General features: G+C 41.8%; 1 protein-coding gene across 10 annotated transcripts in view; it reads left to right on the top strand.

Annotated features, from left to right (window-relative positions):
- Window positions 1-26,534, top strand: part of SUPT20H (SPT20 homolog, SAGA complex component) — a 100,838-nt gene that overhangs the window by 47,570 nt on the left and 26,734 nt on the right. For 7 of the 10 annotated variants that reach the window (XM_068132206.2, XM_068132209.2, XM_068132208.2 and 4 more), the window contains exons 7-19: window positions 469-595; window positions 3,784-3,887; window positions 4,430-4,546; window positions 4,667-4,720; window positions 16,854-16,993; window positions 17,368-17,527; window positions 20,438-20,494; window positions 20,590-20,646; window positions 24,303-24,466; window positions 24,621-24,653; window positions 25,632-25,749; window positions 25,984-26,098; window positions 26,349-26,495. In XM_068132206.2, coding sequence (XP_067988307.1) covers window positions 469-595; window positions 3,784-3,887; window positions 4,430-4,546; window positions 4,667-4,720; window positions 16,854-16,993; window positions 17,368-17,527; window positions 20,438-20,494; window positions 20,590-20,646; window positions 24,303-24,466; window positions 24,621-24,653; window positions 25,632-25,749; window positions 25,984-26,098; window positions 26,349-26,495 — 1,393 coding nt within the window. Of the gene's footprint in view, window positions 1-410; window positions 596-3,783; window positions 3,888-4,429; window positions 4,547-4,666; window positions 4,721-16,853; window positions 16,994-17,367; window positions 17,528-20,437; window positions 20,495-20,589; window positions 20,647-24,302; window positions 24,467-24,620; window positions 24,654-25,631; window positions 25,750-25,983; window positions 26,099-26,348; window positions 26,496-26,534 lie in introns of all 10 variants that reach the window. The other 3 variants (XM_078766136.1, XM_068132212.2, XM_068132211.2) reach the window with 2 other exon arrangements.

Raw genomic sequence — 26,534 nt, forward strand, 5'->3', positions numbered from 1 at the left:
CCACAGGGTGCATACGACCACCACCACTCTTTTATGGAAAACGTTTTTCGAGTTTTTTTATTCTCAAAAATAGACCATAGTGAACACACATTTGTGTTAAAAGATTGGCCTTTACTACCCTCATCAAAGCGTCTTAATGACGGGGGACAGACAAATACACACTATTTTTATATAGGAAGATGATACCACGGGTTTTTTTTTTAAGCACGGAGTTAATTACTCCGTCCTTGTGTTTCACTTTTACCTCTTCTCATTATCACATCCTGGACCTTATATCCTGCATGACATTGGGTCTCATCGTAAAGTCAAAGGGTTGTTTGAGGGGCATGTTTCTTAACGTTTGAAGCTCCTTTTTGAAGTTTTATTAATCACCAAAGATTCAAGCTTCCATCTTGATTGATATATTGCAGCTATCAATTATATACATCCCTCGTCATCCCAAGATGCCACACCAAATGTTGTGCACAGAGACTGCGGAAGAATGTAAAGCTACTGGAGAAAGTGGTGAATAGGGACCGACCTTGCTGCCTTATCATCAACTTTTTTAAAGGCAACGAAGGCTATTCACTCATGCTGCGCGCCAAGAACGGCTCTGGTATGATGTGCTCTGTTCGTCCTTTGCTCCTGATCGTGTGCTCGCTTTTCCTTCTTGCTGTTCGCCCCCTCCCCCCGCCCTTCGTTGGTATTTTGCGAATTGTTTGAATCACTTGACATCTATCTATAATTCCAGTAATCTCTGTGTGTATGTTTGTATGTTTGTCTGTGACCGCTGTTTCTCGACAACCACGGGTCCAATATACTTTAAACTTGCCAGGTATATTGCTGGGGACCCGAGGATGTGCCTTTTCAAGGTTTCATATTAATCGGACAAGTAGTTATCGAGCTATGTCCAAAAAACGATTCAACCAATCAGAGAGCAGCGAGCTATCACGTGTGCCGAACGTGCCGAACAGACTCTGCCTCGGACGGCACATTTGAGAGCGTATTCATTTATTTCACGTTGGCAAACTATGTTGGCGTTAAACTATGTTTTAAAACTAATTAAAACTACTTTGCGATTCTTTCGCTTTCCTGCGCGTTTGTACACGCTATGGCGATTTCTTTACCAAACTCCGCAAGCCGTTCGCTTTGGACCAAACCATTTCATGTAAATAGAGAGGGGGGGGGGATTGTCACCGTACTCGCAAGCCGTTCGCTTTGGACCAAACCATTTCATGTAAATAGAGGGGGGGGATTGTCACCGTACTCGCAAGCCGTTCGCTTTGGACCAAACCATTTCATGTAAATAGAGGGGGGGGGGGGATATAATTTTAGATATATATATAGTACGGGCATGCCCTAGTGTTTATAAATCGTGGATGGGATTTTGGAGGTTTATCCATGGCGTGTTCACTTGCCTTGCTGTTGGGCGTCACAACAGGCAATTGGGTTGGGTGCCCTGCTCCTTCACACATGGTCAAAGCTTCAAATAACAAACTGATAATGGTGATCTACAAATTAAGAATGTAAGTCAGGGTTTATTTCGAGGAAAGTGACAAAATATAGAGGCAAGAGAGTCGGAAGATTGCTCCCATTGCTATGCATCAACCCCTCTGTAGCCATCTGACAAAGTTGTCATGCTTTGGGCATTTTATGCTGTCCTTGTAGCATTCTCCACACCTCAAAAAACCCTGGTTAACATGTTACCAGTTTGTACATTTCCTTAACCGTGTTCAATGAATGATTGTCGAGATTGGTAATCTACACATCCCAGGGTGTTTGTTATATAACTATAACACGAGTTCCCTCACAAGGAACTTTTGACGCAGGAGGAGACAATCAGGCTCATCAAGGCCTGCACGATTGTTACCAATCTATGGTTTTGTCCATGCCCTATCCTTTTAAATGCTGAGCGTCAAGCAAGGAAGCAGCACAAACCGTTTTTAAAGTATTTGGTATGACTCGGCTAGGGCTCGAACCACCAACCTCCCAGACTCAGAGCGGACCCTTTAATCCTTACGCCACCGAGGCTGGTGAAAGCAACTTTGTTTGTTCAACTTTTATTGTCCCCCGTCGCTCAGCGGAGCGAAAGGGGGACTATGGCTTTCCCCTCCGTCCGTGCGTGCGTGCGGGCGTGTGTGCGTGCGTGCGTAAGCGAAGGACCGCATTCGAATTTGGTGTGTGGGTGCAACCCACGTCAAAATCCAAGATGGCCGCCGCCATGTATGTCTGATGCCATGTATGTCTGAACCTTGTAGCCTGCATATCTTGAAAAATAAGCGAAGTACCAACTTCTAATCTGGTGTGTGGGTGTATCTAGGCATAAGGAAGAACGCTATTGAAAATTGGGTCGCCACGTCAAAATCCAAGATGGCCGCCGCCATGTATGTCTGAACCTTGTGAGATGAATATCTTGAAAAATAAGCGAAGTACCAACTTCTAATTTGGTGTGTGGGTGTATCTCGGCATAAGGACGAACGCTATTGAAAATTGGGTCGCCACGTCAAAATCCAAGATGGCCGCCACCATATATATGTCTGAAACCCGTGAGCGAAATATCTCGAAAAATAAGCGAAGTACCAACTTCTAACTTGGCGTGTGGGTGTATCTCGGCATAAGGAAGAACGCTATTGAAAATTGGGTCGCCACGTCAAAATCCAAGATGGCCGCCGCCATGTATGTCTGAACCTTGTAACCTGCATATCTTGAAATATAAGCGAAGTACCAACTTCTAATCTGGTGTGTGGGTGTATCTAGGCAAAAGGAAGAACGCTTTTGAAAATTGGGTCGCCACGTCAAAAGCCAAGATGGCCGCCGCCATGTATGTCTGAACCTTGTAACCTGCATATCTTGAAATATAAGCGAAGTACCAACTTCTAATCTGGTGTGTGGGTGTATCTAGGCAAAAGGAAGAACGCTTTTGAAAATTGGGTCGCCACGTCAAAATCCAAGATGGCCGCCGCCATGATGGCATCTGAACCTTGTGAGATGAATATCTTGAAAAATAAGCGAAGTACCAACTTCTAATCTGGTGTGTGGGTGTATCTCGGCATAAGGACGAACGCTATTGAAAATTGGGTCGCCACGTCAAAATCCAAGATGGCCGCCACCATATATATGTCTGAAACTTGTGAGCGAAATATCTTGAACAATAAGCGAAGTACCAACGTCTAATCTGGTGTGGAGGTGTGTCTATTGGGTCGCCACGTCAAAATCCAAGATGGCCGCCGCCATGTATGTCCGAACCTTGTGAGATGAATATCTTGAAAAATAAGCGAAGTACCAACTTCTAATTTGGTGTGTGGGTGTATCTCGGCATAAGGAAGACCGCTGTTGTAAAGTGGGTCGCCACGTCAAAATCCAGGACGGCCGCCACCATATATATGTCTGAACCTTGTGAGCGAAATATCTTGAAAAATAAGCGAAGTACCTTCTGGTGTGTGGGTGTATCTAGGCATAAGGAAGAACGCTATTGAAAATTGGGTTCCTACGTCAAAATCCAAGATGGCCGCCTCCATGTATGTCTGACCCTTGTGAGCGAAATATCATATCATAGCATGTTTTCTGCGTGTTCCACTTTGTCAACTCACATCACTTCCCCGATGGGGGACCTAGGCGTAACGCTTGTAAGTACCTTTGCTGAAGTTGATGGTGTTGTCTCTCCCTCTCTCTCGCTCTCTCTCTCTCTCTCTCTCTGTCTCTGTCTCTCTCTCTCTCCGTCTCTCCATCTCTCCATCTCTCCCTATCTGTCTATCTCCCTATCTCTCATCTCTCCACCACCTCTTGTTATATCTGTCATGGCAGATGTTGAAACTCTGCACCTGCCATATGAAGAAGGGGAGTTTCTTGCATACTTGGATTCTGGAGAGCTTCCTCCAGTGCTGGTGGACTTGCTGGAGAAAGCACAGGTACTGATCATGTGATGTCTGGGTGCTTTGCTTATAATGGTTGCTTTGTTTTGATATGACAAAATCAAAGTCAGTATAATAAGAGTATCTTAACTAACATGGGAAATGAAGTGTGACAGACGTTTTGAGCAGTTTTTTTTCTTCATCAGGGCAAAAGATAGGAATGTGGGTGGACGGAGGGTTTATATATACAGTATAGTGTCGGGAATGGGTCGAATGGTCCAGATTAAGGATAAAAGAGACCGCTAAAGATGAAGGATCAAAGGTCTATGGTACTGAATTGCAGGTCAGAAGTCAAGGTCAAGTCAAGTCAAGTTGAAGTCAAATCAAGGGTCAAACATACAAGGAAACTGCATGGTTGATGATATAATATTTTTTTGTCAGAGGAGAGTAAGGGCGGCAGTATTGTCTACCATAGATGAAGCTGGTTCATTGAATGTAATGGAGGTATTATTGTGAAAATATAGGTCTTTGTGTGATCTAAGGAACTCTCTCCTCCTTTTCCTCCTCCTCCCCCTTCTCCCCCTCCACTCACCCACCAGGTTAACATCTTCCACAGTGGATGTGTGATCGCTGAGATAAGGGACTATAGACAGGTCGGCCTCGTCAAGGGACAAGCTCCAGATGTGAGACACGTGCTACTGAAGCCAACCGCGCAGGTACTCCCAACAGAGTTATTTGTCCTTACTCCCAACGCTTGTTTTGATTTGCTCAACTTTTTGTCTTTTGCCCAATATGTTTGTGCCAGAGTTTTCTATGTGTGGTTTTTCTCTTTCCAGACGCTCATTTGTGACGTCAATGCAATCACTTGTGATAACCACAAATGGACGCAGGTTGGTTTATTTGAATTGAGGACGTTAGAGAGAAGTAAGATGCTGAAAGAGACAGAATGACGCATTATCTAATAACGAGAACGGCACTCAGTCGAGAGCATACCTCCGCCAGGTGAACAGTTTACGTTTTGTATCCCAGAGTAAAAAAAATAAAAAAAATAACCACCTTTAGAGGCCATTTTTCCCCGCAAAGCGGGGGTTGGCCTTTTTCGGGAACCGTGGTTGTTGTTGTTTTTTGGTCCCCTTTTTGAAGCGATGTTTTACGGCCGGATGCCCTTCCTGATGCCAACCATTTTTGCCGCCTTTAACGACAACCAGGGAATTACCAGTGAACTGGTACTCAATTAGCCGACCTCGGAAGGATGACAAGCTGAGTCAACCCCCCTGGCGTTAATTCAGCGATCGACTGGGATTCGAACCCAGGATCCTAGGATCCTAAGCCGGCACCCTAGCCGCTAGCCCAACACCAGGGTTGTATCCCAGAGTAGACGAGGATATTACAATACAGAATCACATTTGATCTAAATCTTCTGTCCACAACTTTTGTACACCGCTCCTTTCCTATGGCATCTCCAGGCATTGCAAATCGTCATTGCCGGGCACCAAAGGGGGCTCGGCAGTGACGCACGCTGAAAGAGAGTACTCAGTTTTCACTCTGGTTTCTTGTTGTACACCGCTCCTTTCCTATGCCACCTCCAGGCATTGCAAATCGTCATTGCCGGGCACCGAAGGGGGCTCGGCAGTGACGCACGCTGAAAGAGAGTACTCAGTTTTCACTCTGGTTTCTTGTTTGTTTTCTTGTTGTACACCGCTCCTTTCCTATGCCATCTCCAGGCATTGCAAATCGTCATTGCCGGGCACCAAAGGGGGCTCGGCAGTGACGCACGCTGAAAGAGAGTACTCAGTTTTCACTCTGGTTTCTTGTTGTACACCGCTCCTTTCCTATGCCATCTCCAGGCATTGCAAATCGTCATTGCCGGGCACCAAAGGGGGCTCGGCAGTGACGCACGCTGAAAGAGAGTACTCAGTTTTCACTCTGGTTTCTTGTTTGTTTGTTTGTTTTCTTTCTTGGTTGTCCGGACGATATCTCAGCCATCCTTTGAGCTAGGAAGCTGAAATTTCGGCACAGTAGTGAGCAAGTCCTTTGTCAAATACGGTATTTTTTGTTTTTTGAATAATCAATTAATTGAGGAGTTATTTAATTATTAGCGTTTAATTAAGTACTTATTTAATTAATTAAATTTCATTTCTCTTCTGACCATTATTAACTCAGGCACCTTTTCAGTTAGGAAGCTGATATTTGGACATGCCAATGACCAGGTGATTTGGCTGCAAAGGATATTTTTGATTTATTAATTAATCAATTAATCGATTAATTATTTAATTATTCGATTAATGACAAAAAATTTTTTTTTTTTTAAGTTACAGATTCTGATGAAATAGTGGTAGTTTATGTGTTCTCTGACCAAATTGATTAATAATTTAATTTTTTTATGATTATTATTTATTTATTTTCATTATTAATCATTTATTTATTTTCTTTCTCATTTGGCTAATATCTCAGGCACCTTTTGAGCTGGGAAGCTAATATTTGGACATGAGTGACCAAGTGATGTGGCTATCAAGGATATTTTTGATTTATTGATTAATCATTTCATCTATTAAGTATTTATTGATTAATCGATTAATTATTTATTGAGTAATCAATTAATTATTAATTTTTTTATAAATGACTTATTTAATTAAATTTCTAAAAGATACATCTTCGGATGAAGCACTACTGGTTTAGTTATGCGATTAGCCAATTGATTATGAAAATATTTTGTGATAATCTTTTATTGATTTTAATTATACAATTAATCAATCAATTAGTGTACACCTCTCCCTCCCAATGCAGCCTCAATGAGCTGCACTGCGGTATTGCCGGGCGCCGGAGGCGCCCCGGCAATGCCGCGCTGCAGCATATTTAATTATTTGGCATGGGGCGGTGTACTTTGAATGTATGTGTACTTGTTGTACACCGCTCCTTTCCTATGCCACCTCCAGGCATTGCAAATCGTCATTGCCGGGCACCGAAGGGGGCTTGGCAGTGACGCACGCTGAAAGAGAGTACTCAGTTTTCACTCTGGTTTCTTGTTTGTTTGTTTTCTTGTTTCCTTGGTTGTCCGGACGATATCTCAGCCATCCTTTGAGCTAGGAAGCTGAAATTTCGGCACAATAGTGAGCAAGTCCTTTGTCAAAAACGGTATTTTTTGTTTTTTGATTAATCAATTAATTGAGGAGTTATTTAATTATTAGCGTTTAATTAAGTACTTATTTAATTAATTAAATTTCATTTCTCTTCTGACCATTATTAACTCAGGCACCTTTTGAGTTAGGAAGCTGATATTTGGACATGCCAATGACCAGGTGATTTGGCTGCAAAGGATATTTTTGATTTATTAATTAATCAATTAATCGATTAATTATTTAATTATTCGATTAATGACAAAAAATTTTTTTTTTTTAAAGTTACAGATTCTGATGAAATAGTGGTAGTTTATGTGTTCTCTGACCAAATTGATTAATAATTTAATTTTTTTATGATTATTATTTATTTATTTTCATTATTAATCATTTATTTATTTTCTTTCTCATTTGGCCAATATCTCAGGCACCTTTTGAGCTGGGAAGCTAATATTTGGACATGAGTGACCAAGTGATGTGGCTATCAAGGATATTTTTGATTTATTGATTAATCATTTCATCTATTAAGTATTTATTGATTAATCGATTAATTATTTATTGAGTAATCAATTAATTATTTAATTTTTTATAAATGACTTATTTAATTAAATTTCTAAAAGATACATCTTCGGATGAAGCACTAGTGCTTTAGGTATGCTATTGTACACCGCTCCTTTCCTATGCCATCTCCAGGCATTGCAAATCGTCATTGCTGGGCACCAAAGGGGGCTCGGCAGTGACGCACGCTGAAAGGGAGTACTCAGTTTTCACTCTGGTTTCTTACTTTCTTGCTTTCTTGCTTTCTTGCTTTCTTGGTTGTCCGGGCGATATCTCAGCCATCCTTTGAGCTAGGAAGCTGAAATTTCGGCACAATAGTGAGCAAGTGCTTTGTCAAAAACGGTATTTTTTGTTTTTTGATTAATCAATTAATTGAGGAGTTATTTAATTATTAGCGATTAATGAAGTACTTATTTAATTAATCAAATTTCCTTTCTCTTCTGACCATTAACTCAGGCACCTTTTGAGTTAGGAAGCTGATATTTGGACATGCCAATGACCAGGTGATTTGGCTGCAAAGGATATTTTTGATTTATTAATTAATCAATTAATCGATTAATTATTTAATTATTCGATTAATGACAAAAAAATTTTTTTTTTTTAAGTTACAGATTCTGATGAAATAGTGGTAGTTTATGTGTTCTCTGACCAAATTGATTAATAATTTAATTTTTTTATGATTATTATTTATTTATTTTCATTATTAATCATTTATTTATTTTCTTTCTCATTTGGCCAATATCTCAGGCACCTTTTGAGCTGGGAAGCTAATATTTGGACATGAGTGACCAAGTGATGTGGCTATCAAGGATATTTTTGATTTATTGATTAATCATTTCATCTATTAATTATTTAATGATTAATCGATTAATTATTTATTGAGTAATCAATTAATTATTTAATTTTTTATAAATGACTTATTTAATTAAATTTCTAAAAGATACATCTTCGGATGAAGCACTAGTGGTTTAGTTATGCGATTAGCCAATTGATTATGAAAATATTTTGTGATAATCTTTTATTGATTTTAATTATACAATTAATCAATCAATTAGTGTACACCTCTCCCTCCCAATGCAGCCTCAATGAGCTGCACTGCGGTATTGCCGGGCGCCGGAGGCGCCCCGGCAATGCCGCGCTGCAGCATATTTAATTATTTGGCATGGGGCGGTGTACTTTGAATGTATGTGTACTTGTTTGTTTTCTTTCTTGTTTTCTTGGTTGTCCGGGCGATATCTCAGCCATCCTTTGAGCTAGGAAGCTGAAATTTCGGCACAGTAGTGAGCAAGTCCTTTGTCAAATACGGTATTTTTTGTTTTTTGAATAATCAATTAATTGAGGAGTTATTTAATTATTAGCGTTTAATTAAGTACTTATTTAATTAATTAAATTTCATTTCTCTTCTGACCATTATTAACTCAGGCACCTTTTGAGTTAGGAAGCTGATATTTGGACATGCCAATGACCAGGTGATTTGGCTGCAAAGGATATTTTTGATTTATTAATTAATCAATTAATCGATTAATTATTTAATTATTCGATTAATGACAAAAAAATTTTTTTTTTTAAAGTTACAGATTCTGATGAAATAGTGGTAGTTTATGTGTTCTCTGACCAAATTGATTAATAATTTAATTTTTTTATGATTATTATTTATTTATTTTCATTATTAATCATTTATTTATTTTCTTTCTCATTTGGCCAATATCTCAGGCACCTTTTGAGCTGGGAAGCTAATATTTGGACATGAGTGACCAAGTGATGTGGCTATCAAGGATATTTTTGATTTATTGATTAATCATTTCATCTATTAATTATTTATTGATTAATCGATTAATTATTTATTGAGTAATCAATTAATTATTTAATTTTTTATAAATGACTTATTTAATTAAATTTCTAAAAGATACATCTTCGGATGAAGCACTAGTGGTTTAGTTATGCGATTAGCCAATTGATTATGAAAATATTTTGTGATAATCTTTTATTGATTTTAATTATACAATTAATCAATCAATTAGTGTACACCTCTCCCTCCCAATGCAGCCTCAATGAGCTGCACTGCGGTATTGCCGGGCGCCAGAGGCGCCCCGGCAATGCCGCGCTGCAGCATATTTAATTATTTGGCATGGGGCGGTGTACTTTGAATGTATTTGTACTTGTTTGTTTTCTTGTTTGTTTGTTTTCTTTCTTGGTTGTCCGGACGATATCTCAGCCATCCTTTGAGCTAGGAAGCTGAAATTTCGGCACAGTAGTGAGCAAGTCCTTTGTCAAATACGGTATTTTTTGTTTTTTGAATAATCAATTAATTGAGGAGTTATTTAATTATTAGCGTTTAATTAAGTACTTATTTAATTAATTAAATTTCATTTATCTTCTGACCATTATTAACTCAGGCACCTTTTGAGTTAGGAAGCTGATATTTGGACATGCCAATGACCAGGTGATTTGGCTGCAAAGGATATTTTTGATTTATTAATTAATCAATTAATCGATTAATTATTTAATTATTCGATTAATGACAAAAAATTTTTTTTTTTTTAAGTTACAGATTCTGATGAAATAGTGGTAGTTTATGTGTTCTCTGACCAAATTGATTAATAATTTAATTTTTTTATGATTATTATTTATTTATTTTCATTATTAATCATTTATTTATTTTCTTTCTCATTTGGCCAATATCTCAGGCACCTTTTGAGCTGGGAAGCTAATATTTGGACATGAGTGACCAAGTGATGTGGCTATCAAGGATATTTTTGATTTATTGATTAATCATTTCATCTATTAAGTATTTATTGATTAATCGATTAATTATTTATTGAGTAATCAATTAATTATTTAATTTTTTATAAATGACTTATTTAATTAAATTTCTAAAAGATACATCTTCGGATGAAGCACTACTGGTTTAGTTATGCGATTAGCCAATTGATTATGAAAATATTTTGTGATAATCTTTTATTGATTTTAATTATACAATTAATCAATCAATTAGTGTACACCTCTCCCTCCCAATGCAGCCTCAATGAGCTGCACTGCGGTATTGCCGGGCGCCGGAGGCGCCCCGGCAATGCCGCGCTGCAGCATATTTAATTATTTGGCATGGGGCGGTGTACTTTGAATGTATGTGTACTTGTTTGAGATATTTTTGAGATTTGATGCTATTTATCATGTTTGGACATATCTCCCAATGGTGAAGAATCACTTAAATAATTAAATAATTCTCATATCCAAATCCATATTCAGATGTTCCCCAAAATCGAATAGATTCGTCCTGGTCACAAACATGACCGGTACACCAAGTTTCGTTCAAATGCGTCCACAACTTTTTGAGATATTCTGCTATATATCGTTTTTGGCACTATCTCCCAATAGTGAAGATTCACTTAACAAATTCTACTAGCCCGATCCGAATCCGGATCTTCACCAAAATCTAATCATTTCGTCCATGTCACATACGCTACCTCTCTGCCAAATTTCGTCTGAATCCGTCCACAACTTTTTGAGACAGACACCTATCTTGTTTACAGACAGACAAACAAACAGACAGACAGGAGTGAAAACATAACCTCCATCCACCTTCGTTGATAATGGTAAAAAGAACATTTGACGATTTTAGGCGACCTTGATTGACTGTTTCACCTCAAAAGGAATAGGCTTCAGTGACATAATGTGCAAACCCTGCTATAATTTCAAGTCGATCAAATGAAAATTTGCGATTTTATGCAACCTTTACCTTTGACCTCTTGATCTAAAAAAAAATAACAATAAAAAAAACAAGCGGCTTCTAGCTTTTGATTGGTGAACCAATTCAGTAACCCAATGTGCAAATTCTTCAAATTTCAGGTCAATTGGATGAAAAATGACAATATCATGGGACGCTGACGTTTGACATTTCAACCAAATTATTAATTTGGCTTCTCCATATTCTCGTAATAATGCTTTGTTGAAAATTTGATGACAAAAGCTCAAATGGTAAATAAGTTGCAACCCAGGAAAGACAGACACACAGAAGTGATTGTAAAACTCCATCTCCCGCTGCATGATTGCCTTGACAATCTACCCTTAACAAATAGAACAAGAAAGAGCAATCAGAGATTGCAAACCCTCACCAGGATGTGTTTTCAGTGTTTTTTTTAAGGCTTTTGTGTTAAAACAAATATGGCGCCCGAATCACGTGACTGACGACGTCATCATTAATTTTTTTTCTCCGCCAATTTATTCCTAGATTATGCTCAAGAAATTTCATCTTGATTGGATGAAGTTTTGTCCTTGTCAAATTATGACGTCATAATGGAGGTACCTATGACATAATTAACAGATGTTATTCCACATAGAGAGTTCTTCACAATGAGCCATGTCTCAATTTTTCCTATTCAGCACTTTCGGAGATATAGAGGTGCAAAGTTTTTTGGTTTTTCCAAGATGGCGGCCTAACTACGCGACCTATGACATCATAATTATCATTTAAAAAATTTCCAGGTGGAGGTGCACCTATGGTGAAAATTTCCTGTCAATCGGACCAATGGTTGCAGAGAAAATCATATTTATTCTGTGCGGACAAACAGACAAACAAGAAGATGTCATGCGTAGCACGATACTTGCAAAATCCCCCCCCCCCCCCCCCAAAGTTTTCCATTGATACAGCGAATTGTCCATTTCATGAAGATAAAAATTTGCAATCTTGATCAAAGCTTGGGTCAACAGAATGAAAAGTGACGATTTTTCAGCTGAAAAATGAGGATTTTAGAAATTTGGCCTATGTTGACCTTATGGCCTATGTTCACCAAAAATATAATTTGTGGTTGAATTCAGTGACCAGATATGCAAGTCCTCTTCAAATTTCAAGTCAATTGGATAAAAATTGAGGATTTTAGAAATTTGGCCTATGTTGACCTTTTGGCCTATGTTGACCTTTTGGCATATGCTGACCTCAATAATACTTGGTGGTTGAATTCAGTGACCAGATATGCAAGTCCTCTTCAAATTTCAAGTCAATTGGATGAAAATTGAGGATTTTAGAAATTTGGCCTATGTTGACCATTTGGTCTATGTTGACCTCAAGAATACTTGGTGGTTGAATTCAGTGACCACATATGCATTCCCTCTTCAAATTTCAAGTCAATTGGATGAAAATTGAGGATTTTAGAAATTTAGCCTATGTTGACCATTTGGCCTATGTTGACCTCAAAAATACTTGGTGGTTGAATTCAGTGATCAGATATGCAAGTGGTCTTCAAATTTCAAGTCAATCGGATGAAAATTGAGGATTTTAGAAATTTAGCAAATTTGGTGACCTTTGGCCTATGTTGACCTTTTGACCTATTGATCCCAAAAACAATAGGCTTCTTGCTTTTGACCAACTCTACCATTTGGTGAAGTTTCGTGAAGATTGGTTGAAAAATGTGACCTGTAGGCCGGTGACAAACAAACAAACAAGAAAACGTCATGCGTAGCACGATACTTGCAAAATACGCCGTCCCCCAAAAGTTTACCATTGATACAGCAAATTGTCCATTTCATGAAGATTTAAATTTACAATCTTGATCAAAGCTCGGGTCAACAGGATGAAAAGTGACGATTTTTCAGATGAAAAATGATGATTTTGGAAGGTTGACCTTGAGTTGACCTTTGACCTTTTGACCTCAAAAATAGTTAGTTTCCCTATGTAGTGACTCAATGTGCAAATGCTGTTCAATTTTCAAGTGAATTCGATGAAAATAGAGGATTTTAGAAATTTGGCCTATGTTGACCTTTTGGCCTAAGTTGACTTCAAGAATACTTGGTGGTTGATTTCAGTGACTAGATATGCAAGTCCTCTTCAAATTTCAAGTCAATTGGATAAAAATTGAGGATTTTAGAAATTTGGCCTATGTTGACTTCAAAAATTCTTGGTGGTTGAATTCAATGACCAGATATGCAAGTGGTCTTCAAATTTCAAGTCAATCGGATGAAAATGGAGGATTTTAGAAATTTAGCAAAGTTGGTGACCTTTGGCCTATGTTGACCTTTTGACCTATTGACCCCAAAAACAATAGGCTTCTGGCATTTGACCAACTCTACCACTTGGTGAAGTTTGGTGAAGATCGGTTGAAAATTGTGACCTGTAGGCCGGTGACAAACTAACAAACAGAGTCACAAACACAACCGACCAATATATACACAAAGAATTAAGTTAAGCACCCCCCCCGTTTTTTTACAACCTCGCACATTACAAGTTTGTTGTCGTCAAAACAGTGTAATATACCCATGATATTGCTATATTTTCTGGAGAAGTGATATTATGGTCACATAAAAACATAACAATCATGCCGTTTTCAATATTTTATTCTGAATAATTTAAGGTGAAATTTTTTGGGAATTTTAGGCATATTTTCACCTCAATTTAAGTATGGAGCTATAGGTCCATCACGGACAGTGTGGATGACGTTTATGTTTTCTAACGTACAGTCATTGTTCTGAGAAGACCTCTAGCGATCTTTGCGTCAATAACGTGTGTAGGACCCACGTGATCGGATCACTAACTCAACCCTACGTCTCATAGACCCTATAAGCCGTCGTATGCGTTGCTGTGGCAGGTTGTTCCATTCCCGATGTAATGCACGTTCCAATTCATCCAGATTGGCTATTGGAGGGACCATCTTCGCAAATTGTCGTCCCAACATGTCCCAAACGTGCTCGAGGGGGTTCAACCTGCCACAGCAACGCATACGACGGCTTACAGGGTCTATGAGACGTAGGGTTGAGTCAGTGATCCGATCACGTGGGTCCTACACACGTTATTGACGCAAAGATCGCTAGAGGTCTTCTCAGAACAATGACTGTACGTTAGAAAACATAAACGTCATCCACACTGTCCATGATGGACCTATAGCTCCATACTTAAATTGAGGTGAAAATATGCCTAAAATTCCCAAAAATTTTCACCTTAAATTATTCAGAATAAAATATTGAAAACGGCATGATTGTTATGTTTTTATGTGACCATAATATCACTTCTCCAGAACATATAGCAATATCATGGGTATATTACACTGTTTTGACGACAACAAACTTGTAATGTGCGAGGTTGTACAAAAACGGGGGGGGTGCTTAACTTAATTCTTTGTGTATACTTGAAAAATCTTCGATTTTGCAAGTAACAAGAAGACGTCATGCGTAGCATGATACTTGCAAAATGCGCACCCCACCCCCCAAAAAAAGTTTTCCATTGATACAGCACATTGTCCATTTCATGAAGATTAAAATTTACAATCTTGATCAAAGCTCGGGTCAACAGAATGAAAAGTGACGATTTTTCAGATGAAAAATGATGATTTTGGAAGGTTGACCTTGAGTTGACCTTTGACCTCAAAACCAGTTAGTTTCCCTATTTAGTGACTCAATGTGCAAATGCTGTTCAATTTTCAAGTCAATCGGATGAAAATTGAGGATATTAAAAATTTGGGCTATGTTGACCTTTTGGCCTATGTTGACCTCAAAAATAGATGGTGGTTGAATTCAGTGACCATGTATATAAATCCTCTTAGAAGTTCAAGTCAATAAAATGAAAATTGGTGATTATAGAAATTTGGCCTATGTTGACCTTTTGGCCTGTGTTTACCTAAAATATAATACAGGGTTGAATTCAGTGACCAGATATGCAAGTCCTCCTCAAATTTCAAGTCAATTGGATGAAAATTGAGGATTTTAGAAATTTGACCTATGTTGACCTTTTGGCCTATGTTGACCTTTTGGCCTATGTTCACCAAAAAGATAATTTGTGGTTGAATTCAGTGACCAGATATGCAAGTCCTCTTCAAATTTCAAGTCAATTGGATGAAAATTGAGGATTTTCGAAATTTGGCCTATGTTGACCTTTTGGCCTATGTTGACCTCAAGTATACTTGGTGGTTGAATTCAGTGACTAGATATGCAAGGCCTCTTCAAATTTCAAGTCAATTGGATGAAAATTGAGGATTTTAGAAATTTGGCCTATGTTGACCATTTGGCCTATGTTGGCCTCAAAAATACTTGGTGGTTTAATTCAGTGACCAGATATGCAAGTGGTCTTCAAATTTCAAGTCAATCGGATGAAAATTGAGGATTTTAGAAATTTAGCAAATTTGGTGACCTTTGGCCTATGTTGACCTTTTGACCTATTGACCCCAAAAACAATAGGCTTCTGGCATTTGACCAACTCTACCATGTGGTGAAGTTTGGTGAAGATCGGTTGAAAATTGTGACCTGTAGGCCGGTGACAAACAAACAAGCAAACAAACAAACAGACAGAATCACAAACACAACCGACCAATATACTTGAAAATCTTCGATTTTGCAAGTAACAAGAAGACGTCATGCGGAGCACGATACTTGCAAAATACGCCCCCAAACCCTCCCCAAGAAAAAAAATTCCATTGATACAGCAAATTGTCCATTTCATCAAGATTAAAATTGACAATCTTGATCAAAGCTCGGGTCAATAGGAAGAAAAGTGACGATTTTTCAGATGAAAAATGATGATTTTGGAAGGTTGACCTTGAGTTGACCTTTGACCTTTTGAGCTCAAAAATAGTTGGTTTCCCTATTTAGTGATTCAATGTGCAAATGCTGTTCAATTTTCAAGTCAATCGGATGAAGATTTACGGGTTTTCAGATAAAAAGGGATGATTTTGGAAGTTTGACCTTGAGTTGACCTTTGACCTTTTGACCTAAAAATAGTATGCTTCCCAATTTACTGACTCGATATGCAAATGCTGTTCAATTTTCAAGTCAATCGGATTTAAAATGGCGATTTTAGAAATTTGACCTCCAGATGACCTTTGAACTCAAAATCAATAGGCTTCTCAATTGGGACGACTTATATAACGTGGTGAAGTTTCGTGACGATCGGTTTAGAATTGTGACCTGTAGGCCGGTGACAGACAGACAGACAGACAGACAAACAGACAGAACCACAAACGGAACCGACCAATACACTTGAAAAATCTTCGATTTTGCAAGTAACAATCAAACGGACTCAAATGCAATACCCTCTCCTCAGGTGAGGGTAATAAAAAAGCGGGTTTTTCTAGTGGTATTAAAATACCATATGTGGTATATGCATTAACAACTGTGGGCCTTCTAATTGTCCAAAATTCCAATCTTAATTGATGTCTTTTATGCAGATAAGGTACTCCGTCACCATCTACTCACCAACTCCCCGCAATTACTTCCATTGCTTTTGTCTACCTTGTAACTCATCTAGTCATACAAGTAGATATTTTATCAACGATCTTTGTATGTGGGAATGCAATCTTTATATCCAGTTGCTTTAGATTGGAACGAATAAAGATCAAAGTGTTTTGGTTCTTTTTTACCGCTGCTTCAGGAGGACAAACTTGCTCTTGAAAGCCACATGCTGTTGGCCACCAGTGAACCCTTGTGTCTTGACCCATCCGTCTCCATCTCATGCGTTGCAAACCGTCTGTTGCACCAAAGAATGCACCTGAACTCCCCTCGTATCCAAAGGTACCTGTTTGCTACCTTCGGAGGCTCATACGGAATGTGAAATATAAGAACGGCTCAATGTAAAAGCGTATCATGAGGAATGGAAACAATATTTAGGGTGATTCAGTCATGGTAGCTCTAGAGTAGATAGCATAGTAAAAGTGCCAGATAGATAGACAAATGTATTTTGGAAGATTGTACTTGCATTCTAGGCCGAAGTTCTTCTGTTAACCTTCCTTCTATCAACTGTTCATCCCTTGCTTTGATTCCTCACTTCGCTTTCTTCTACACTAACAAAATTGAAACTTTGAAAAAGTGAAAGTTGAACAAGTGATGGAGAAATTGTAAGGGGGAGGAAGATTGAGACGAGTGAAAAGTCCTTGTGCTTTGCTCAGGGCCGTTCAGCGGAGGTCGTGGCCAGCATTGGTTCGACAACTTGAGTCCATCCAGCCGACAACACCAGCGTGCCAAAGGTTGCACACGTATCTGAGTCGCCGCAAAGACAAGCGCACCACCATGCCTCGTGTGGACCTCAAAATTTCACGCACATCCACTGTGAGTTTTGACTGTTTCGATCTTTCTCTTTTTCTCCCCTCCCCTCTCCTTGCCTCCTCCTACCCTCCGGTTCCCCCATTTTCCCTTCCCCTTCTGTCCTTTTTCCCCTCCTGTCCCCATTCCTCTGCCGTCCCCTTCCTTCCCCTTTTCCCTTGCTTCCTCTTTCTTCCCCCTTCCAATTCCACCCTCTCCTACCCCCTTGGCACTTCCACCCCATTGGCACTTTTGCCCCTTCCTGGAACTCTTGCGTCCCTTGCACTACTGCCCTCCGCCCTCTCATCCCCCCTCACCCTCTCGCCTCTCGCCCTCTCACTCCCCTCACCCTCTCACCCCCCTCGTCCTCTCACTCCCCTGTCCTCTCACTCCCCTCGTCCTCTCATTCCCCTCGCCCTCTCACTCCCCTGGTCCTCTCACTCCCCTGGTCCTCTCACTCCCCTGGTCCTCTCACTCCCCTCGTCCTCTCACTCCCCTCGTCTTCTCACTCCCCTCGTCCTCTCACTCCCCTCGTCCTCTCACTCCCCTCGTCCTCTCACTCCCCTCGTCCTCTCACTCCCCTCGTCTTCTCGCTCCCCTCGTCCTCTCGCTCCCCTCGTCCTCTCGCTCCCCTCGTCCTCTCGCTCCCCTCGTCCTCTCGCTCCCCTCGTCCTCTCGCTCCCCCCGTCCTCTCACTCCCCCCGTCCTCTCACTCCCCTCGTCCTCTCGCTCCCCTCGTCCTCTCGCTCCCCTCGTCCTCTCGCTCCCCTCGTCCTCTCGCTCCCCTCGTCCTCTCGCTCCCCTCGTCCTCTCGCTCCCCTCGTCCTCTCGCTCCCCTCGTCCTCTCGCTCCCCTCGTCCTCTCGCTCCCCTCGTCCTCTCGCTCCCCTCGTCATCTCCCTCCCCTCGTCCTCTCCCTCCCCTCGTCCTCTCGCTCCCCTCGTCCTCTCGCTCCCCTCGTCCTCTCGCTCCCCTCGTCCTCTCGCTCCCCTCGTCCTCTCGCTCCCCTCGTCATCTCCCTCCCCTCGTCCTCTCCCTCCCCTCGTCCTCTCGCTCCCCTCGTCCTCTCGCTCCCCTCGTCCTCTCGCTCCCCTCGTCCTCTCGCTCCCCTCGTCCTCTCGCTCCCCTCGTCCTCTCGCTCCCCTCGTCCTCTCGCTCCCCTCGTCCTCTCGCTCCCCTCGTCCTCTCGCTCCCCTCGTCCTCTCGCTCCCCTCGTCCTCTCGCTCCCCTCGTCCTCTCACTCCCCTCGTCCTCTCACTCCCCTCGTCCTCTCACTCCCCTCGTCCTCTCACTCCCCTCATCCTCTCACTCCCCTCATCCTCTCTCTCCCCTCATCCTCTCACTCCCCTCGTCCTCTCACTCCCCTTGTCCTCACTCCCCTTTTCCTCTCACTCCCCTTTTCCTCTCACTCCCCTTGTCATCTCACTCCCCTTGTCATCTCACTTCCCTTGTCATCTCACTCCCCTTGTCCTCTCGTCCTCTGAACCCTCTCGACCTCTCATCCCTCCTTGCCCTCTCATCCCTCCTTGCCCTCTCATCCCTCCTTGCCCTCTCATCCCTCCTTGTCCTCTCATTCCTCCTTTCCCTCTCATCCCTCCTCGCCCTCTCATATCCCCCCACCACCCCAACACCCTCTCACCCCCCGCCACCCCCATCACCCTCTCACACCCCCTCTCCCTCGCTCCTCCCGCCTCCCCCACTGCCCTCTCTCCTTCTCCCCATGGCCCTCTCTACATCCCCCCCCCCCCCTTCAAATCGCCCTCTCCCCATCCCCATTGCCCTCTCCCCATCGCCATTGCCCTCTCCCCCCCCTCCTCCCCATTACCCTTTCAACCCCTCCCCCACCTTTGCCATCTCCTTCTCCCCTTCAACCTATCCGTCCTCATCCCTCTCGCTCCACCCACCCTTTCCTCCCCTCCTCTCTGCCCTCTCTGTACTCGGTGCATCCTCTCTGCCTTCACCCCCCTGCCTTCTCTCTCCCCTCCCCCTTCCCTCTCCCTGTTCTGCCTTCTGCCTTCTGCTCCTCTGTCCTCTCCACTGTCCCCTCCCTGCCTTCTCTTCCTCTGCTCTTCCTCCTCTGCCTTCTCTTCCTTCCCCCCTCCCCCCACTCCTCCACTCACTACCCTCTCCCCCCTGCGCTCTCTACCCTCTCCCCCCTGTGCTCTCTGCCCTCTCCTCCCTCTCCTCTCTGCCTTCTTCCCCCTTCCTCCCTCTCGCCCCCCCCCCTTCTCTCTCCTCTCCCTTCTCCCTAGCCTCTCTTTCTTTGACATCTTACTCTCTGATCTCTGTTCTCTCTTTCGCTCCCCTCTCTTTTTCTCCCCTCTTTCTCTCCCCTGCCTGCCCTCGCTTTCTCATCCGTCTCTGCCCTCCCGCCATCTTTCTCTCCCCTTCCTTCCCTCGCGTTCGCTCCCCTCACTGCTTTCCCTGTCCTATTTCTCTGCCCTTTCTTTCTCTCTCCCATCTCTGAACTTGCTGCCTTATTTTTCTCTCTCCTGTCTCCCATCCCTGCCCTCTCTTTCTCTCCCCTCCCTGCCATATTTCTCTGCCCTCCCTGCCCTATTTCTCTGCCGTCCCTGCCCTATTTTTCCCTCCACTCTCTCCTCTCTTTCTCGCCCCTCTCTGCACTCCCTGCCCTATTTTTCCCTCCACTCTCTCCTCTCTTTCTCGCCCCTCTCTGCCCTCCCTGCCCTATTTTTCCCTCCACTCTCTCCTCTCTTTCTCGCCCCTCTCTGCACTCCCTGCCCTCTTTCTCTGCCCTATTTTTTCCTCTACTCTTTTCTCTTTCTCGCTCCTCTCTGCACTCTCTTGCCCCTCTCTGCCCTCTCTTTCTTTTCCTTCTCTGTCCTCTCTTTCTCTCCTCCTCCTCTTCCTCCTTTTCTCTTTATTTGCACTTTCTGCAGTGACTTTTCACGTGACGCATGAAATTTGCGTTCTGCAGTGCGTCGACACATGGAAACAGCGTTCACTTCAACTTTCCGTTCCTTCTGAGATTGATGTGAGTTTTTTGTTTGAATTCAGAATATCAAACATTAAGTCTAAAAAGATTTGCTTTCTTCTTGTATCCTCATTGCCTTTGTGTTATACTTGCAGGTGGAGAAATATTTGAAAGTAGAACAGCATGAAGAAACTCATGTTTCGGAAAATTTGGTGAGATTGACTACATTCGGTACCCCTGTTGATAAAATCGCCGATTGTAGTAACTGCTAATTCTGGTTTTTCAAAGTGAAGCGAACGTCAGCATCAATGAAATGGATAATTTTCAGCACGTCCTTTGTAATGTTGAGTGCTTTTTCCACTTACAATTGTAACGATTATGACGAAACTCATTTGAGACCAATATAATCAGTCTGTCCCCTGCGCATCAGGAGACAGTGTTTTGTAATCACGTGTGTGTGTGTGTGTGTGTGTGTGTGTGTGTGTGTGTGTGTGTGTGTGTGTGTGTGTGTGTGTGTGTGTGTGTGTGTGTGTGTGTGTGTCAGTCTGACTGTGTGTGTGTCAGTCTGACTGTGTGTGTGTCAGTCTGACTGTGTGTGTGTCAGTCTGACTGTGTGTGTGTCAGTCTGACTGTGTGTGTGTGTGTCAGTCTGACTGTGTGTGTGTGTGTGTGTCAGTCTGACTGTGTGTGTGTGTGTGTGTCCGCGTCCGTGTCCGTCCGTGCCATAACTTTCTTACCATTTGAGCTATTGTCATCAAATTTTCACCAAAACTTTATTATGATAATATGGAGAAAACAAATTCATGGTTTTGTCAAAAGGTCAAAGGTCAGCATCACATAAAATCATCAATTGTCATCAGATTGACCTGAAATTTTAAGAATTTGCATGTTGTCACTGAATTGGTTCACCAATCAAAATCTAGAAGCTGATTTTTTTTTTTTTTTTTTTTGATCCAAAGGTCAAGGTTGCATCAAATCACCAATTTTCAACCTATTGACCTGAAATTTTAAGAATTTGAATGTTGGGTCGCAGAATTGGTTCACCACTCAAAAGCTACAAATCTATTGCTTTTTAGATCAAAAGGTCAAAGTTCAAGATTGCGTAAAATCACCAATTTTCACCCTATTAACCTGAAATTTAAAGAATTTGCATATTGGGTCACTGAATTAGTTCACTAATCAAAAGGAAGGAGTCGGGTTTTTTTAGATCAAAAGGTCAAAGATCAAGGTTGCATAAAATCGTCAATTTTCATCCAATTGCCCTGAAATTTTAAGAATTTGCATATTGGGTCACAGAATTGGCTCACCAATCAAAAGCTAGAAGCTGACTTTATTTATTTATTTATTTTTGTTGTTGTATACAAGATCGAGGATCGTGTAAGACTGTAAGAGCTAACAATAATCACAAGAAAACATGAATGGACACACAAAACATACAATAAAGGGAGCGGGAGACAAGATGGGGAGAGAGAGGGAAGCACACAAGTACAACAGTAGAGAACAGGGACATCGGGAGATCTGTGGGAGGGAGAGGGCTTGGGGGGAGGAGGCATGGGAAGGGGGGGGGGGGGGGGTGGGAGAGGTATAAAACACATAGACACTGCTAGGCCTTCCAGGAAAGAAGTCGGTATTTCAAAAAAGTGGATCTGGGGTGAATTAATGGGGGTAGAAACTATCAAGGTTTTGGATGGGGGAAGATAAGAGATGGTGGTGATCAGCTGTTTTAAAGACCTGGAGGGAGGAATGGGACTGAAGAGAGTGTGGGAGTTTGTTCCAGAGGCTGGAGAAAAGAGGAATGAAAGAGTGAAGGTGAGCAGAGAGTCTTGATTTTGGCAGTTTCACCAGAAGAGGGTTGCTTGGCAGATCTTGTGCAACCCGAAGTTAAATTTTGGGGGATGGAGCACAGACAGAGCTGGGGGAGCAAGGCCTGAGAGGAGTCGGTAGAAGACAGAAAGACCACCAACCTGCCTGTGGTGAGCGAGTAAAAGGCCCCCAGAGTCAGATTATTTTTTAAAATCTAAAGCTCAAAGGTCAAGGATGCATAAAATAATCAATTGTCATTGTACACTGCTCCTTTCCTATGCTATCTCCAGGCGCTGCATGACGTCATCACCGGTCACCGAAGGGGGACCGGCAATGATGCGCGCTGAATGGGAGTACTCAGTTTTCACTCTGGTTTCTTTCTTGTTTGTTTGTTTTCTTTCTTCCTTGCTTGGTTGTTTGTTTGTTTGTCTGGGCGATATCTCAGCCATCCTTTGAGCTGGGTGGCTGAAATTTGGACACAATAGTGAGCACATGCTTTGGCAAAAAGTGATTTAGCTGTAAAGGGTATTTTTGAATGAAATGAATGAATGAGGGTATTTTTGATTGATCAATTAATTTCATTCATTCATTCATTCATGTTGGCTCTTTCAAGAGCCTCGATCTTGTATTATTTTTAAAATTTTAAAAAGGGGCAGATATTTTTTTCAATGCCGTGAACAAACTTTGGTACGTCATGGGTGGTGAAGATTGTGGTCAAGTTTCATTGCTTGTGTAGTTTCAGAGGAAAAGGCAAATACCTATTTTGGGGGAGCTTATGCAATGGCGTGTCGTCCGTTGGTCAGTCCATCAGTAAACACTTGCAACTTCTTCTACGAAACCGCTGATGGGATTGTGACCAGATTTGGCACAAATGACATTTGGCATGTTGTGACTAAAGTTTGTTCACGGCATTTTAAAAAATCCAGGTCTAAGGGGTCTACCAAGGGTCAAAGTGGATCTCGGTGTGTACCCCGGTTTAGAATAGGTACACCGTATCCCTGCGCATCGTAAGAGGCGACTAAGGGTTGGCGCCAGGAAGGGCATCCGGCCATAAAAACATTGCCTCAAACAGGGAACCATGATTGTCATGGGGCCCGCAAGGCTAACCCCTGCTCTAGCGGGGAAAATGGCCTTAAAACGATCATTCATTCATTCATATTAATTGATTAATTATTTCATTATTCGATTAATGACGTAAAAAAATTAAGTTACAGATTCGGATGAAACGGTGGTGGTATAGGTATTCTATTAGCCAATTGATTAATAATTTAATTTTTTACCATTATTATTTTTTTATTTTCATCATCAATTACTTATTTATTTTCTTTCTCATCTGGGCATTATCTCAGGAACCTTCTGAGCTAGGAAGCTGATATTCGGACATGACAGTGACCAAGTGATTTGGCTATAAAGGATATTTTTGATTTATTGATTAATCAATTAATCGATTTATTATTTATTCATTAATCAACGAATTTTTTTTTGATTAATGACATTTAATTTTCAAAAAGTTAGAGCTTCGGATGAAACCACTGGTGGTTGAGGTATGCTATTAGCCAATTGATTAAGTAATTATTTTACGATTACTATTTATTGATTTTAATTACGCAAACAATCAATTTATTGTACACACCTCCCTCCCAATACCGTCTCTATGTGCTGCACGGCGGTATTGCCGGGAGACGAAGGTGCCCCGGCAATGCCACGCTGGAGGATGGTATTTATTTATTTGGCATGGGGGCGGTGTACTTTGAATGTATCTATACTTGTTTTGTATTTTGTTTAAACTGTTTTCTTATTTTGAGCATACGGAAGAAAAATAAGGCGTCTGAATACAAATGGGAATGGACGGGCTTTGCAATTTCAGATGCTTTCTCGTTTGGATTGTTTTTTTGTTCTTTTTTCATGGCACCATGTGACTTTTACCATAGTCGAGAAAAGTTTTGTTGTTTTGCGATCCAAATACAGTACGTGGTAGCGACATGAACGAATACAATGCATACCAGCACCAACTGTTGCTTTGGCGTTTGATCGTCGGGTCGTGAACGATTGTGCTCTTTTCCAGTTGCTGCAGGATGAGTTTGTTTTTGAACACGGGGTTAGCGACCGGCGATCCGTATCACGCCTGATGGTACATCGTGTACCTGGAGATTCTCGTTGCTATGGAACATCGTTTGTCAGCAAATCGGTGCCTGATGGAGATGAAGGCGAGCTGATGGAAGGAGCCAAGTAAGTCCTGGCCTACCTTTTGAGTGCACTGATGTTGTCCTGTCACTGCGTGCTGCTGCAATGCAAACTGCCATCACACCAAGAGCGATAGTCGTCGCCCCCGGTGTTTGTGAATAATAATTGTTCCTGTTGACTCTCCGACTCTGTATTTCAGATTCATTCTTGCTGACAAGCAAACTGCAGACAGGTAATCCTGGGTGTTTGTCTCTCCTTGAGCAGCTATTCCTTCAGCTGAATAACTTGCAAACCGTAAACAAATGCACATTTAATTTTCAGCACAGATAAATGTAGTTATCATCACAACATCTCATTTATATTTTGTAACCTGGAAGGTGAACAGCATTTTGTTTGTAGTTGATTTTATAAATGTTGAATTTGACTTTACTGACGTTGGGATAAAACTAACTCGTAATTCATTGAAATAACGAGAACGGCACTTAGTAGAGAGCATACCTCCGCCAGGTGAACAGTTTACGTTTTGTATCCCAGAGTAGACGAGGATATTACAATACAGAATCACATTTGATCTATATCTTCCGTCCACAACTTTTTGAGATCTTTTAGAGATTTCTTGCTATTTATCATGTTTGGCCATATCACTCAATGGTGAAGAATCACTTAAAAATTTATACTAGTCGGATCTGGATCCGGATCTTCACCAAAATCGAATCCGATTCTTCCTTGTCACACACACAACAGGTCCACCAAGTTTCGTCCAAACCCATCCATAACTTTTTTAGATATCCTGCTATGTACTGTATCGTTTTTGGCCCTATTTCCCAATGGTGAAGAATCACTTTAAAAATTCTAGTATCCGGATCCGAATCCGGATCTTCACCAAAATTGAATAATTTCGTCTTTCTCATATACGCTAACTATCTGCCAAATTTCGTCCGAATCCGTCCACAACTTTTTGAGATGTCTTGTTCACAAACGGACAAACTAGCAAACAGACAGACAGACAGGGGTGAAAACACAACCTCCATCCACCTTTGGTGGCGGACGTAATTACACTTGCATTAATGCCATAACCAGACAACCTTCCAGCTTTCAATGATGAGAAAGCATTTAATATCAGGTCGTACTAATGGGTTTCCTATGAGTCCATGTAGGGTCTGTAATGCTTGTTGACTAACGTTGATACATACTGTCTGTTTGCTGACAGGTTAGTACGGCAACTGAAGGAAGTCGTGGAAAACGAGGTACGTCAGGCGGTGCAGGTCATACACCACACCAGCGCATCAGGCCCGCCAGGTCTTTCCTCACCCCTGGAAGACCCTGAGGTGAGTGTCTGATGTATGAGTGAAGGGATACATGCTGAGCAGACAAATGCATTGGCAGAGTTGGTGTTTCATGGTTGGTCTCAGCTGAAAATATTTTGAAAATCTATTCACCAGCAGCCTGAGATCACTTGCCATCCTCTGCCCTTGTAAACATGAAACGGAAGCATCACCTTTGTTAAGGTAGTCCAGGGTCTGGTCGCCAGTGCAATTCCTCTTTTTGTTTGTGTCGAACAGGCAATGGACACGGGTGTCTCTGTGCCTTGCTCGGTGCTGGGAAAGGGTATACGTCACCGTCCACCTCCCATCAAGCTCCCGGGACCTGCTCCTTCTTGCTCTTCCTCTACGACAGGTTTGCTGAAGGGGGTCAACAATAACTTTTAATTTGGTTTAATTATTCATTTTCTTTCTTAAAGAGCCAATAAAGTTTAAGTTTTCTTATGGAATTTTTGATGTCACTTTGGACCAGGCTGCTCGTGTTTCTTGCATCGCATTTGGAAACATGATGCCTTGATTGCATATTTGGATAGTATACTACTATTGATAATTAATCAAATCCCTGTTACTACCTCAATTCCATGACCTTGCCTTCACCGTGCCAGGGTTTAGCCCCACCGGAAGCCTGATTAAGTCTTCCACGCCACCTCCCATGTCCCAGCCTGGCCGCCCAGCTTCTCGCAAGCACTCGATGGACACGGCAACGCAGGGCATGTTGTCACCTCCGGCAATGTCCCCGGCAGCGCTGCAACGTGCGTGCTTCATGGTGTTCAGTGTCTTTGTTTGTTTGG

Source organism: Myxine glutinosa, chromosome 12, assembly GCF_964187855.1.
Source record: "Myxine glutinosa chromosome 12, kmMyxGlut1.1, whole genome shotgun sequence".
Lineage (NCBI taxonomy): Eukaryota > Metazoa > Chordata > Myxini > Myxiniformes > Myxinidae > Myxine > Myxine glutinosa.